At 45.1% G+C, this 16,293-nt stretch overlaps 1 protein-coding gene across 1 annotated transcript in view; it reads right to left on the bottom strand.

Annotated features, from left to right (window-relative positions):
• Positions 1-15,426, bottom strand: part of LOC124709041 (head-specific guanylate cyclase-like) — a 162,632-nt gene extending 147,206 nt beyond the window's left edge. Inside the window, exons 1-2 of the mRNA XM_047240686.1 lie at positions 15,352-15,426; positions 15,025-15,306 (exon numbers count right to left, since the gene is read on the bottom strand). Coding sequence (XP_047096642.1) covers positions 15,025-15,306; positions 15,352-15,426 — 357 coding nt within the window. The remainder of the gene's footprint in view (positions 1-15,024; positions 15,307-15,351) is intronic.
• Between the last annotated feature and the right edge of the window lie 867 nt (positions 15,427-16,293).

The raw sequence follows: 16,293 nt of genomic DNA, 5'->3' as shown, positions 1-16,293 counted from the left end.
AACTAAATAAGTGGTTTGTTGTTTTTATGGTATATGCGTTTCTGTTGCAGAGCATCTTCAGTGACCTGTAATATATGTGTGTTGCACGCATATAATAAATGTGTTTTTAGATATATTACTGTATTACAGCTTTTTCGTTATTCTCCTACTCTTAGGTGAGAAACAACTTTCTGGAGCGCAAATTTCGTGAGGCTAAATTGCTGTCGGGTTCTGTTTACAATTTTTTTAGGTCTTGTTATCACCTATGTATCGCCCTGGAATTGTATCACATTGGCCTGCGTGCCCCAGGATCTCCAATTTTTGGCCTTTGCGAGCACATTTCACATGAAAACCGCTTCCAGTGTATGTTTTTCTAACCCCTGTGTTGCTTATCTATGTTTACTGTATATGGTACAGTGTCACCACCTGTCGCAGTATCTTTTTCAGTATTTTGTTTGCTTTGTGGCATCCGCATGCATTTTGACACTGATTTGTTTTGTTGTGGAGGTTTGTGTGCTATTTTGTGTGGTGATGGATGCTCTGGGGAAAGGAGGAAAAAGTGAGTGGAGGGAGCCGCATTTTTTTAAATAGTAGGCTATTGGTGAGTGGACTAAGTAGCTTATTATTTAACCTGGTGATGTGTCACACCTGATGTGAAAGACATGTGAAACAGGCGGAATACCATCAAACTTCGCCGGCCAGTGTGGCCGAGCGGTTATAGGCGCTTCAGTCCGGAACCGCGCTGCTGCTACGGCCGGAGGTTCGAAGCCTGCCTCGGGCATGGATGTGTGTGGTGTCCTTAGGTTAGTTAGGTTTAAGTAGTTCTATGTTCTAGGGGACTGATGACCTCAGAAGTTAAGTCCCATAGTGCTCAGAGCCATTTGAACCATTTTAGAAAAAGTTGTTGACAATGTGCACTGGAATATACCATTTGAAATTATACAGGTAGTAGGGGTAAAATACGTAGAACGTAAGGTTATTTACAGCTTATATAGAAATCAGACCAGTTACAACAGTCGAAAGACATGAAAGCGAAGCAATGACTGAGAAAGGAAAGATGCAGGATTGTAGCCTATCACTGACTTACTTCAATCTGTAACCTGGAAAGCAGTAAAGGAAATCAAAGAAGAATTTGAGAATGGGGTTAGAGTGTAGAGAGAAGAAATGAAATCTTTGAGAAGTGGCGATGACGTAGTTCTGTCAGAGACGAGAAAGGAGTTGCAAGAATAGCTGAACAGAAAGAAATGCATCTTGAAAAGAAGTTATAAGGTGAACTTCAACAAAACTAAAATAAGGTTAATGGAATGTAGCCGGATTACATTATGCAATGATGAGGAAAATAGGCTAGAAATTGAGACACTAGAAACCATAGACTAGTTTTGCTATTTTGGCACTAAAATGCAGACTAGCTATAACAATACAATGATTTCTGAAAAAGAGGACTTTGTTGACATCTAATGTAATTTTAAGTGGTAGGAAGTCTACCCTGGAGGTATTTTTCTTGGCTGTTGTGTATTGTGACATGAGCAACAAGAAGTTCGTATGGGGAGAGAGTAGAAGCTTTTGAAATGTGGTGCTACAGAAGAATTCTGAAGATTAAATGGGTAAATCGAGTAACTAATGAAGATATACTAGATCGAATTGGGGAGAAAAGCAGTTTAAGGCTCAGTTTCGGTTAGACCGTCAGCGACAGCAGCGTCGTGAGCTCCTGCTACTAATAAGGCGAATACACCGTTCGCTTGTTACATATTTTTTCGAGCCTCAAAGAGGAGCGACTTATTTTCAGTTATCTGGGTAGTTACTAGTTTATTTTTGTAATTTCTTGCGTGTTTGGGTGCTTACTAGGCACAACCTTTTATTTCAATAACATTGTAGTGTACAGTACCACCGTTCTTATCAACGCTTGTATCGACCCTCGTATCATACAGGCTTTTGTTTGTTTGGTTAGAACAGCACAGTGTCGGTTAGACCGTCAGCGAGAGCAGTGCCACGAGTTCCTGCTACTAATAAGGCGATTACACCTTTCGCTCGTTACATAATTTTATGAGAATAAAACAGGAGCGACTGCAGTAATGGATAGGAACTGTGATTGTTGTGTACAGATGCGAGCTGAGTTGGCAGCCCTTCGCTCACAGCTCCAGGCTGCTTTGGCTTCCATCACGCAGCTTGAGGCTGCTGCCAAGGGGCATCACTGTGGTGGATCGAACGTGGGGATGCGAGGGACGTCGAGCAAAGTCCACGTGTCCTCCGATCGGTCCAATGCTGTGGCTGCCCCGGGTACTGCCTGCACTGAGGCTGACCCCTCACCTGTGGTCGAGTGGGGGGCAGTGAAAAACTTTCCAGGGGGCCGATCGTAGCGCCTCCCCGGTTCGTTTGACGGACAGGTTTCGGGCGTTATCTGTGGCTGACGATGTCTCTGAGCTGGATGCAGTCATCCACCCTTGTTCCAGAGGAAGCTTCTCGGCCCGCAAGATCTGGGAATTCACAGAGGGTGGTGTTGCTGGTAGTTGGGAGCTCCAACGTTAGGCGCGTTATGGGGCCCTTAGGAACATGGTTGCCAAGGAGGGGAAGGAAGCCAGTGTGCACTTCATGTGCATCCCAGGGGGAGTCATTCCGGATGTGGAAAGGGTGCTTCCGGATGCCATGAAGAGTACAGGGTGCAGCCATCTGCACGTGGTGGATCATGTCAGTACCAATGACGTGTGTCGCTTTGGATCAGAGCAGATTCTGTCTGGTTTCGGGCGGCTAGCGGAAATGGTAAAGACTGCCAGTCTTGCTTCTGAGATTAAGGTGGAGCTCACAGTCTGCAGCATCGTCGATAGAACCGACTGTGGTCCTTTGATGCAGAGCCGAGTGGAGGGTCTGAATCAGAGGCTCAGGCAGTTCCGTGACCGTGTAGGCTGCAGATTCTTTGACTTGTTTGACTTGCGCCATTGGGTGGTGGGTTTCCAGTTTCCGCTTAATAGGTAGGGAGTCCACTACAGACAGGAGGCGGCTACACTGGTAGCGGGGCTGTGTGGAAGGGACTGGGCGATTTTTTAGGTTGGAGGGTCTCAGGGAACCACAGAAGGGACGTCCGTCTAAAAGTGGACAAGGAAAACACAGTAAGGTAGTTGTAGAAACGATTGGTATTGTAGTTGTAAATTGTTGTAGCTTTGAAACTTCCTGGCAGATTAAAACTGTGTGCCGGACCGAGATTCGAACTCGGGACCTTTGCCTTTCGCGGGCAAGTGCTCTACAATCTGAGCTACCCAAGCACGACTCACGCCCCGTCCTCACAGCTTTACTTCCGCCAGTACCTCGTCTCCTACTTTCCCGACTTCACAGAAGCTCTCCTGCGAACCTTGCAGAACTAGAACTCCTGGAAGAAAGGAAACGAGGCACTGGCGGAAGTAAAGCTGTGAGGACGGGGCGTGAGTCGTGCTTGGGTAGCTCGGATGGTGGAGCACTTCCCCGCGAAAGGCAAAGGTCGTGAGTTAGAGTCTCGGTCCGGCACACAGTTTTAATCTGCCAGGAAGTTTCATATCAACGCACACTCAACTGCAGTGTGAAAATCTCATTCTGTTGTAGCTGTGTTGGAGAAGAACCAGAGCTACAAGCCCTAACAGAAAGCACTGAAGCTCAAATAGTTTTAGGTACAGAAATCTGGCTAAAGCTGGAAATAAGTTCAGCCGAATTTTTTTCAAACAATCTAACAGTGTTCAGAAAGAATAGATTAAATACAGTTGTTGGTGGAGTATGTATTGCTGTCAGAGGTAGTTTGCCTTGTAGCGAAATTGAAGTAGATAGTTCGTGTGAAACAGTATGGGTAGAGGTTATACCTGACAATCGGACTAAACTATTAATTGGATAGTTTTATCGACCCCCCCCCCCCCCCGACTCAGAAGATATAGTTGCTGAACAGTGCAAAGAAAACTTGAGTCTCATTTCAAATAAGTACCCCGCTCATACAATTATAGTCGGTGGTGACTTTAATCTACCCTAGATATGCTGGAAAAATTATGCGTTTAAAGCCAGCAGCAGGCATAAAACGTCATCAGAAATTGTACTGAATGCGTTCTCAGAAAATTATTTTGAACAATTAGTTCACGAGCCAACTCGAAGCGTAAATGGTAGCGAAAACATACTTGACCTTTTAGCAACAAATAATCCTGGCCAAATAGTGAGTATTGTGACGAATACAGGAATTAGCGAAAACAAGGCAGTTGCTGCTAGGCTTAATACCGTAACACCTAAAACCATCAAAAAGAAACGCACAGTATATGTATTTAAAAAAACTGATAAAAATGCTATTAACACCTTTTTAAGAGAAAGTCTTCACTCCTTCCGATCTGATCACGTAAGTGAAGAAAAGTTGTGGTATGTTTTCAAAGAGATAGTTTCGACAGCAATTGAGAGATATATACCACATAAATTAATAAGTGATGGTACTGTTCCCGCAGCGTACACAAAACGGGTCAGTTCGTTGTCGCAGAAGCAACGAAAAATGGATGCCATATTTAGAAGATTGCAAAATCCCCAAGTTTGGAAAGTTTTACACAAGTTCCAAATATGGCGCGTACTTCAATGCGAGATGCTTTTAATAATTTCCACAACGAAATCCTGCCACGAAATCTGACAGAAAACCCAAAGAGATCTGGTCATACATAAAGCACACCAGTGGCAAGACGAAATCAGTACTTTCACTGCGCGATAACAACGGTGAAGTCACTGATGACAGTGCCACTAAAGCAGAGTTATTAAAAACGGTTTTCCGAAACTCCTTCACCAAAGAAGATGAAGTAAATATTCCTGATTTTTAATCAAGAACAACTGTCAAGGTGAGAAATACAGAAGTAGATATCCTCTGAGTAACGAAGCAGCTTATATCACTTAATAAAGGCCTCCGGTCCAGATTGTATACCAGTCAGGTTCCTCTCAGAGATTGCTGATAAAATAGCTCCATATTTAGCAGTTATTTACAACCACTCGCTCACAGAAAGATCAGTACCTGGAAAATTGCTCAAGTCACACCAATACCCAAAAAGGAAGTAGGAGTAATCCGCTGAATTACAGGCCTATATCACTAACGTCGATTTGCAGCAGGGGTTTGGAACGTATACTGTATTCGAACATTATGAAGTACTTCGAAGAAAACGATTTATTGACAAATAGTCAGCACGGTTTCAGAAAATATCGTTCTTGTGAAACACAACTAGCTCTTTATACTCATGAAGTAATAAGTGCTATCGTCTGGGGATATGAAATTTATTCCATATTTTTATATATCCAGAAGGCTTTCGACACCGTTCCTCACAAGCGTCTTCTAACCAAACTGCGTACCTACGGAGTATCGCCTCAGTTGTGTGACTGGATTCGTGATTTCCTACCGGAAAGGTCACAGTTCGTAGTAATCGACGGAAAGACTTCGAGTAAAACAGAAGTAATATCCGGCGTTCCCAAAGAAGTGTTATAGGCCCACTATTGTTCCTGATCTATATTAACGACATAGGAGACCATCTGAGTAGCCGTCTTAGATTGTTTGCAGATGGTGCTGTCATTTACCGTTTTGTAAAGTCATCAGATGATGAAAACGACTTGCAAAATGATTTAGATAAGATATCTGTGTGGTGCAAAACGGAGCAACTGACCCTGAATAAGGAAAAGTGTGAAGTTATTCACATGAGTGCTAAAAGAAATCAGCTAAATTTCGATTACGCGATAAGTCACACAAATCTGAAGGCTGTAAATTCAACTAAATACTTAGGGATTACAATTACAAATAACCTAAATTGGAACGATCACATAGATAATATTGTGGGTAGACCAAACCAAAGACTGCGATTCATTGGTAGAACACAGAAGGTGCAACAAGTCTACTAAAGAGACTGCTTACACATCGCTTGTCCACCCAATTCTGGAGTATTGCTGTACGGTGTGGGATCCGCATCAGGGGAGACTGAAGGATGACATCGAAAAAATTCAGTGAAGGGCAGTTCGTTTTGTATTATCGCGAAATAGGGGAGATAGTGTCACAGACATGATACGTGAATTGGAGTGTCAATCATTAAAACAAAGACGATTTTCGTTGCGACTGGGATCTTCTCATGAAATTTCAATCACCTGTTTTCTCCTCCGATTGCGAAAACATTCTGTTGGCATCCACCTACATAGGGAGAAATGATCATCACGATAAAATAAGAGAAATCGGGGCTCGCATAGAAAAATTTAAGTGCTCGTTTTTTCCGCTTGCCGTTATAGAGTGGAACATTAGAGAGACAGCTTGAAGGTGATTCATTGAACCCTCTGCCAGACACTTTATTGTGAATAGAAGAGTAATCACGTAGATGTAGAACCTCACTGAAGGGAAATATCGTTTGACAGGAGACGCCTTCAGACATTCGTCACATTGGTAATGTGGTCTGTGGTATGTGTGTGTGTGGTGGTGTGTGTGTGTGTGGAGTGGGGGATAAGAACTGATTCGGGTGATCGAGGAATGAGTTTAATAAGCAGGTTCAAATAGATGTAGGTAGCCGAAGTTATAGAAAGATGAAGAAAGATGTCACGGGATAGACTAGCATGGAGTGCTGTATCACATCAGTCCTCGGACTGAAGATCACGACAACTACATGTTCTACATCTCGGCTTGTTATTTTTTTGTGGCCAAGATGATCAGTGACTCATTACTTATTTTACTTTCGTCAGTTGTTACCTTCTTTACCATCGCAAGGACTCTTTGTTCGTGAAAATTTTCATTGTGTAGTTGCGTCAAAAAGACATTACTACTATTACTACTACTACTACTACTACTAATAATAATAATAATAATAATAATAATAATAATAAAAATCATGTAAAAGGAACTAAGGAAACATCAAACAATCATAGCAAATAAAATGTCGTTATTTACGTTCCGCCCTGATGTAGTAATGTTAATGCTGAGCAGCGTAGCTATAGTCTGTTGAAAATTACTTTCGGATCGACTCTTCAGCAGGAATATGTAGCAACGCATCGCAGAGAACACACGTAATTTTACATTTCATTCAACCCGCTCAGATTCGCAAACTATTCGATGTACAAAGATGAAACTGACGAATCTGTCTTCTAGAAGAGCTGCCGTATGTTTTCGTTTAATTTTTTTTGCATCAGCTATTTTTCAGGCGATACACGGAAAGTTTAGGAAAATACAGCACATTGCCTGTCTATGCTACCGAATTTTCGACATGCGTGAAACTTTACGGTTATTGAATTTAGATGAACACATTATGCGAACTAAGCCTTAGGTACAGAGCAAGTTCTCATCTGCTCCAGACCGGAACTCTCCCGAAGATCTGCAGCAAGAGATAAATTGATTTAAATGTGACGTACGATGCTTCATTTTCGCGTCACAGCGTCAGCAGTCGTCCGTTTGGTTTCGGTGAGAAAAACAGAGCACTAGTAAATAATTTACCTGCTTCTATGTTTTCTCATCAGACTTTCTATTTGTTTATAACATAAAAAAAAGTTTCGCATGTTAATCGACGGGAGGTAACTTATCGGGTTGGAAAAAGAGGAAAATAGTGATAACGAAACACACAGTCTCATTACTGCAACAATTATAGCGCAAACAGTGAGAGGGACTTCTTTTATGCGATTAATTGTAACACTGAGTTCCTGAAACGAACGTCACTCGGACTCAGCTGCTTTGTATTAATAGTAAAAACTTCTGAAAGTACAATTTTGCTATGCAGCTACTTTAACTGCCCATGCCAAACATTCAGCTGAATCCTTCTGTGAATCTATTTATTTATGACAATATGGAAACTGATCTCTGACGTTTTCTTGACGCGACTGATTAACAATGTGCTAACCAGGCTTTCTTACAGAGAAGAACACTACTAAGGAAGAGCTATTGGCACAACCCTCGTCGCTATGACCCATACTGGTAGTGCCACTGCCACTGTCATTTAATGACGCGTCATTTCCTACAAGGAGATTTTTTAAAAAAATATTCCGTTTCATCACATTTTTTCCATGATGAGCTGCGTATAACTGACGGCTTTCTTCCAATCTTCAGAAGTGACTTTCCTTACAACTTCTGAGTGCCTCGGCTGCAGACAACTTATTTTTCATTATATCCAGCGACCTAAAGCTCAATTTGAAAATATACTAACGCTGTTAGGTTGAAACAGCAGTGGCAAGGTGGCAGCATTGTGACTGTATGCCCGTATGCTTTTGCCACCTCTTCGATTTCATATATGGAAAACTGTGAATTATGAAGAATGGACGATAGCAACTTATGTGTGATGCGGCACTGCCAAGTAACATAGTTCGATGAGCCTTAGACCATACATAGGAAGAACGGTTACAGTATAGTAGAGAAGATGACACGATGTGGCAAAAAAGTTTAATCAGAAAACATGTTGGTGTGGTCTTCAGTCCTGAGACTGATTTGATGCAGTTTTCCATTCTACTCTATCCTGTGCAAGCTTCTTCATCTCCCAGTACGTACTGCAGCCTACATCCTTCTCAATCTGCTTAGTGTATTCATCTCTTGTCCTCCCTCTACGATTTTTACCCTCCACGCTGCCCTCCAATAGTAAATTGGTGATCCCTTGATGCCTCAGAACATGTCCTAACAACCGATCCCTTATTCTAGTCAAGTTGTGCCACAAACTCCTCTTCTTCTCAATTCTATTCAATACCTCCTCATTAGTTATGTGATCTACCCATCTAATCTTCAGCATTCTTCTGTAGCACCACATTTCGAAAGCTTTTATTCTCTTCTTGTCCAAACTATTTATCGTCCATGTTTCACTTCTATACATGGCTACACTCCATACAAATACTTTCAGAAACGTCTTCCTGATACTTAAATCTACACTCGATGTTAACAAATTTCTCTTCTTCAGAAACGCTTTCCTTACCATTACCAGTCTACATTTTATATCATCTCTACTTCGACCATCGTCAGTTATTTTGCTACCCAACTAGCAAAACTCCTTTACTACTTTAAGTGTCTCATTTCCTAATATAATTCCCTCAGCATCACCCGATTTAATTCGACTACATTCCATTATCCTCGTTTTGATTTTGTTGATATTCATCTTATATCCTTCTTTCAAGACACCGTCCATTCCGTTCAACTGCTCTTCCAGGTCCTTTGCCTTCTCTGACAGAATTACAATGTCATCGGCAAACCTCATAGTTTTTATTTCTTCTCCTTAGATTTTAATTCCTACTCCGAATTTTTCTTTTATTTCCTTTACTGCTTGCTCAATATACAGATTGAATAGCATCGGGGAGAGGCTACAACCCTGTCTCACTCCCTTCCCAACCACTGCTTCCCTTTCATGGCCCTCGTCTCTTATAACTGCTATCCGGTTTCTGTACAAATTGTAAATAGCCTTTCGCTCCCTGTATTTTACCCCTGCCACCTTCAGAATTTGAAAGAGAGTATTCCAGTCAACATTGTCAAAAGCTTTGTCTAAGTCTATAAATGATATAACGTAGGTTTGCATTTCCTTAATCTATTTTCTAAGATAAGTCGTAGGGTCAGTATCGCCTCACGTGTTCCAACATTTCTACGGAATCCAAAGTGATCTTCCTCGAGGTCGGCTTCTGCCAGTTTTTCCATTCATCTGTAAAGAATTCGTGTTAGTATTTTGCAACAACAATAGGTAAATCATTAACTAGCGCTAGGTTTCTCTCGATGAAACCAAACGGGCCGCTGCTGAAGTAGTGACGTGCGGACGCAGCACCAGGCGTCACATTTAAATCAAATTATCTCCTGTTAGGGATCCTCGGAAAATTCTGTTTCGGATCAGATAAGAATATGCCGTTTACTTAAGACTTCATTGGCATAATGTGTTCATAAAATTCGATAACGTTAGAGGTTCTCACATGTCGAAAATTCGGTAACATCAGAAGCCTGTATTTTCCTAACAAGACGAACAGATACGAGGTTCTTATTAAAATACAATCGTTACATTGAAGCCACCGCAATTTATGATGGCCGAATGAGCATTTTAAAAGGCGGGGCATGGTTCTTAATAGTGTGTGTTATCACCACGGATAGCAGTGCGTGCTCTGCACTGTGATTTCATTCGGGCCACAAGGTTGGTGAGGAGTTCCTGTGGTAGTGATCCATTCCTCCACCAGCTGACAACTGCAAGGTGGTCGCTGGTGCATGTAAAGACACTGAAATACGTCTCCCCACCCCATCACACACGTGCTCGATGGCATTTTTAAGTCGTGGGAGGAGGACGAAGAGGAGGAGGAGGATATTGGAGTTTAACGTCCGGTCGGCAACGAGGTCATTAGAGACGAAGCACAAGCTCGGATTAGGGAAGGACGGGGATGGAAATCGGCTGTGCTCTTTAAAAGAAACCATGCTGGCTTTTGCCTAAACCAGTTAAGGGAAACAACAGAAAAACCAAATCAGAATGGCTGGTCGCGGGTTTGAGTCCATTCTGCTAACCACTGCGCCACCGCGCTCGATAGGTTGGGGGAACGGGTAGGTCCTTTTATTAACTGCATTTCATCTCGTTCCAAGAGCTGCTCCACCTCCACTATTCGATGACGTAGCGCATTATCATCCATAAAAATACAGCCAGGGCCGAATGCACCCCTGAAAAGCCGGATGTGGGAAGGAGTACAGTGTCACAATAACGTTGATAGGTCAGTGTGCCGTGTTCAAACATTTGGAGGACAGTACGTAACACGGTAATTCGTGCCTCCGCAGACAGTAACACCTGGTCCACCAAAAGAATCACGTTCGACAATGTTTCTGTTTCCACCTCTCGCCGTACGGGGGTACATCCAAAATCGTTACTATTACTGAATTTGCTTCATTCGAGAAGAGCACACGACCCCATTCGTCTTTGGTTTAGTCCCTATGTTCTTCGCACCATTGTAAACGGTGCTGCCGTTGTGGGTGTGTCAACATTGCACAACGTATGTTCGTCGCGCAAAGATACCACTCCATTGCAGTCGTCATGCCAATGTGGAGTGTGAGATTGTATGCCTTAGAGTCTTCTTAAATGTAGTTACAATTGCACCCGCAGTTTGACGAGGGTCCTCTCTTGCACAACGTAGCGGTCATCTGCTGCTGTAGCAGTACCTGTTGTTCGGAACGCTTCCTATGCACGTGAAACAGAACTGTGACCAATAGCAAATTGCTGACCTATACTCATCAGAGCCCGTCCGTCTTCCAGTTACCCGATGATTCTTCCTCTTGTGAAGTCATCCAAATGTTCCCAGAACGAAACTTTCACTCTTCAGCGGAATGTGCGGTGATATGGAACTTCCTGGCCGATTAAAATTGTGTGTTGGACCGGGACGCGAACTCGGGACTTTTACCTTTCGCGAGCAAGTGTTCTACGAACTGAGCTACCCAAGCACGACACACGACCCGTAGCTGGCCGGGGTGGCCGAGCGGTTCTAGGCGCTACAGTCTGGAACCGCGCGACCGCTACGGTCGCAGGTTCGAATCCTGCCTCGGGCATGGATGTGTGTGATGTGCTTAGGTTAGTCAGGTTTAAGTACTTCTAAGTTCTAGGGGACTGATGGCCTCAGAAGTTAAGTTCCACAGTGCTCAGAGCCATTTGAACCATTTAAACCAACACGGCCCGTTCTCACGGCTTAAGTTCTACCAATACCTCGCCTACTACCTTGCAAACTTCACAGAAGCTCTCCTGCGAACCTTGCAGAACTAACACTCCTGGAAGAAAGGATATTGCGAAATCATGGCTTAGCCCAGCCTGGGGGACATTTCCAAAACTATATTTCACTCTGCAGCGGAGTGTGCGCTGATGTAAAGCTTCCAGGCCGATTAAAACCATGTGCCGGACCGAGACTCGAACTCTGGACTTTCGCCTTTTGCGGGCAAGTGGTCTACGAACTGAGCTACCCAATCACGACTCACGACGCGTCCTGACAGCCTTACTTCCGCCAGTACCTCATCTCCTCATCTCCTACCTTCCAAACATCACAGTAGCTCTCCTGCTGAAAATCTCATTCCGGAAACGTTCCCCGGGCTGTGGCTAAGCCTTGTCTTCGCAGTATCTTTTATTCCAGGAGTGTTAGTTCTGCAAGGTTCGCAGGAGAGCTTCTGTGAAGTTCGGAAGGTAGGAGACGAGGTAATCGCAGAATTTAAGCCGTGAGGACGGGTTTCGTGTGGTGCTTGGGTATCTCATTCGAAGAACACTTGTTCGCGAAAGGCAGAAGTTCCGAGTTCGAGACTCGATCCAGCCCACTGTTTAAATGGCCACGAAATTTCATTCAAATGTTGTCCCCGCGTCATGTCGTGATAAAGAACACCACCACAGTGCACAGTGGCTGTTCGCTGATTGATTCTCACTCTTTTTCCGTTCCTTCAACTACCTCGTGTTGTGATGCCTGCCCCATTTGGCGCTATAGTCACGCTGACCTCTCACCATGTGATTCCAGCTTTCTGTGCATGAGACAGACCTCCGACAACATGCTACCGTACTTTCATTCATTCCCACCGACTAGTTAATATATTGCGTTACTTTATGTATCTCGTCCCTAATTTTTGGAGAGCACTATTAAGTCCATGAGCTCGTCCTCTTCACGTTTATCACTTACGCGGTATGTCATGGTAGATATCTCGTCAACAAGAACTACAGATTGTTTGGGAACATACCGAGAACAATTGTTCCTGTGTAGGCACGTAAGGCGCAAACCATTTCTCTCGACTGACCTCGTATGACAATGCCCTGGCTGAGAGAGTGACATCAAACATTTGCACCGAATATCATTTGACGCGCATGCTTGTGATATCGTTAAGTATCACACAACACTCCGTCTTCAGGCCATCCGGGACCATCCGACCGCCGTGTCATCCTCAGTGGAGGACGCGGATAGGAGGGGCGTGGGGTCAGCACACCGCTCTCCCGGTCGATATGATGGTATTCTTGACCGAAGCCGCTACTATTCGGTCGAGTAGCTCCTCAATTGGCATCACGAGGCTGAGTGCACCCCGAAAAATGGCATCAGTGCATGGCGGCCTGGATGGTCACCCATCCAAGTGCCGACCACACCCGACAGCGCTTAACTTCGGTGCTCTCACGTGAACCGGTGTACCCACTGCAGCAAGGCCGTTGCCATCACACAACACACAATAGTAAATATGTAATCCTGCTACTTTAAATAACGAAAACGAAGTCTCACCGCCCGACGAACAATCATACACGACAGACAGCTGTCTATAAATCTGAATCACAGTGCAAAGAGCAAGTGGTGTCGTAGTAGGGGCGAATGTCTGGAAACCACGGGTAGCTGCAGCGGCCACAGGTCTCGTGACATCGACTTGATGCGTGCCTTGCCTTTCGAATACTTCAGACAGTAATTCTTTCGTAACGGCTTTTACCTTATCAGTGAGATGCTCAAAATCGAAAGAAAAGAAGAGGAGCGAAAAATTATTTTTCCGTGTGAGATTGCTGCAAGAGAGTACGCGACTGCACCTGATCTGGCTGTCAAGTGGCGTAACACTTTGCCGACTACTGAGAGCCTACGCCCAGGAATGGCCTGGCTTTCTAGTCTATGTACCTCGTGCCACGTCTTCCTCGAGATCCTCACCCACTACTTTCTTCGTAGCTGTAAATTGTAAATTACACTACTCACCATTAAAATTACTACACCACGAAAACGACGTGCTACAGACGCGAAATTTAATCGACAGGAAGAAGATGCTGTGATATGCAAATGATTAGCTTTTCAGAGCATTCACACAAGGATGGCGCCGGTAGCGACACCTACAACGTGCTAACATGAGGAAAGTTTCCAACCGATTTCTCGTACACAAACAGCAGTTGACCAGCGTTGCCTGGTGAAACGTTGTTGTGATGCCTCGTGTAAGGAGGAGAAATGCGTACCATAACGTTTCCGACTTTGACAAAGGTCGGATTGTAGGCTATCGCGATTGCGGTTTATCGCATCGCGACATTGCTGCTCGCGTTGGTCGAGATGCAATGACTGTTAGCAGAATATGGAATCGGTGGGTTCAGGAGGGTGGTACGGAACGCAGTGCTGGATCCCAACGGCCTCATGTCACTAGCAGTCGACATGACAGGCATCTTATCCGCACGGCTGTAACGGATCTAGCAGCCACGTCTCGGTCTCTGAGTCAACAGATGGTGACGGTTGCAAGACAACAACCATCTGCACGAACAGTTCGACGATGTTTGCAGCAGCATGGCGTATCAGCTCGGAGACTATGGCTGTGGTTACCTTGACGCTGCATCACAGACAGGAGCCCATGCGATGGTGTACTCAACGACGAACCTGGTTGCACGAATGTCAAAACGCCATTTTTCCGGATAAATCCAGGTTCTGTTTACAGCATCATGATGGTCGCATCCGTGTTTGGCGACATTGCGGTGAATGCACATTGGAAGCGTGTATTCGTCATCACCATACTGGCGTATCACCCGGCGTGATGGTATGGGGTGCCATTGGTTACACGTCTCGGTCACCTCTTGTTCGCATTGACGGCACTTTGAACAGTGGACGTAACATTTCTGATGTGTTACGACCCGTGTCTCTACCCTTCATTCGATCCCTGCGAAACCCTACATTTCAGCAGAATAATGCACGACTGCCTGTTGCAGGTCCTGTACGGGCCTTTCTGGATATAGGAAATGTTCGACTGCTGCCCTGACCAGCACATTCTCCAGATCTCTCATCAATGGAAAACATCTGGCCGAGGAACCGGCTTGTCACAATACGCCAGTCACTAGTCTTGATGAACTGTGGTATCGTGTTGAAGTTGATGGGCAGCTGTACCTGTGCACGCCATCCAAGCTCTGTTTGACGCAATGCCCAGGCGTATCAAGGCCGTTATTACGGCCAGAGGTGGTTGTTGTGGGTTCTGATCTCTCAGGATCTATGAACCCAAATTGCGTGAAAATGTATTCACATGTAAATTCTAGTATAATATATCTGTCGAATGTAGTTTATAATCTGCATTTCTTCTTGGGGTAGCAATTTTAATGGCCAGTAGTGTAATTCTGAACAGACTGTAGCGCGCTCACGCCGCTGGTTGAGGAGGCACCGCTAAGTCACCTGCGCCGCGCAGGGTGCCAGCAGCTGCAGCACGAACGTGGAGTTGGCGCGCGCCGCCAGGTCCCGGAAGCGCAGAGGCAGCCCGCGGGGCCGGCGCACCGAGAACAGGTCCGCCAGCGGCTGCGGCGGGTCGGCGAGCGGACGGAGGGGCGCCAGCAGGCGTGCGAAGCCGGAGCCCAGCTGCGTGAGGCGCAGCTCGGCGTCCAGCACCAGGTGCCAGGGGAAGGCACGGCAGAAGCTGCGCACCGGCAGCGGCAGCGCCGACGCGCACGTCGACGGCGCCTCGCGCTCCGCCGCCGCGTCCGCGTCGGCCGCCGTCTCCTCCACATCCGCGGGCTGCTCGCTGGCCTCAGCAAAAGTCGTCACCAGGATGCTGAAACGCAAGTTTGGATCTATTCTCATGAGTTTGCGAGATTCCTGCTAAATTTTGAAATTGGATTAGTGATGAAAGTTAAGGCTGTATATGCCCTGAAGCTATATACACTGAAGCGCCAAAGATATTGGTATAGGCATGCTTATTCAAATACAGAGATATGTAAACGGGGGGAATACGGCGCCGTTGTCAGCAACGCCTATATAAGACAACAAGTGTCTGGCACAGTTGTTACATCGGTTACTGCTGCTAGAATGGCAGGTTATCAAAATTTAAGTGAGTTTTAATGTGGTGTTATAGTCGGAGCAAGAGCGATCGGACACAGCGTCTCCGAGGTAGCGATAAAGAGGGGATTTCCTTGTATGACCATTTCGCGAGTGTACCGTGAATATCAGGGATCCGGTAAAACATCAAATCTCTAACGTCACTACGGCCGGAAAAAGATCCTGCAAGAATGGGACCAATAACGATTGAAGAGAATCGTTCAGCGTGACATAAGTGCAACCCTTGTTCCATATTTCAGTGCTGGGCCAGAATCAAGTGTCAGTGTGTGAACCATTCAAGGGTGCTCAGAGCCATCTGAATCATTTTTGAACCATTCAAGGGACCATCATTGATATCAGCTTTCGGAGCCGAAGGCACACTCCTGTACTCTTCACGACTGCACCACACAAAGCATTACCCCTCGCCTGGGCCTGTCAACATTGACATTGAGCTGTTGATGTCTGGTAACATCATGCCTGGTCAGACGAATCTCGTTTCAAATTGTATCAAGCAGATGCACGTGTACAGGTATGTCAGCTGCATGTCGGCAGGGAATTGTTCAAGCAGGTAGAGGCTTTGTAATGGTGTGGGGCTTATGCAGTTGGAGTGATGTGGGACCACTTACATGTATA

Source organism: Schistocerca piceifrons, chromosome 7 (assembly GCF_021461385.2).
Source record: "Schistocerca piceifrons isolate TAMUIC-IGC-003096 chromosome 7, iqSchPice1.1, whole genome shotgun sequence".
NCBI classification, from domain to species: domain Eukaryota; kingdom Metazoa; phylum Arthropoda; class Insecta; order Orthoptera; family Acrididae; genus Schistocerca; species Schistocerca piceifrons.
This window is presented reverse-complemented; position numbering and strand designations above follow the sequence as displayed.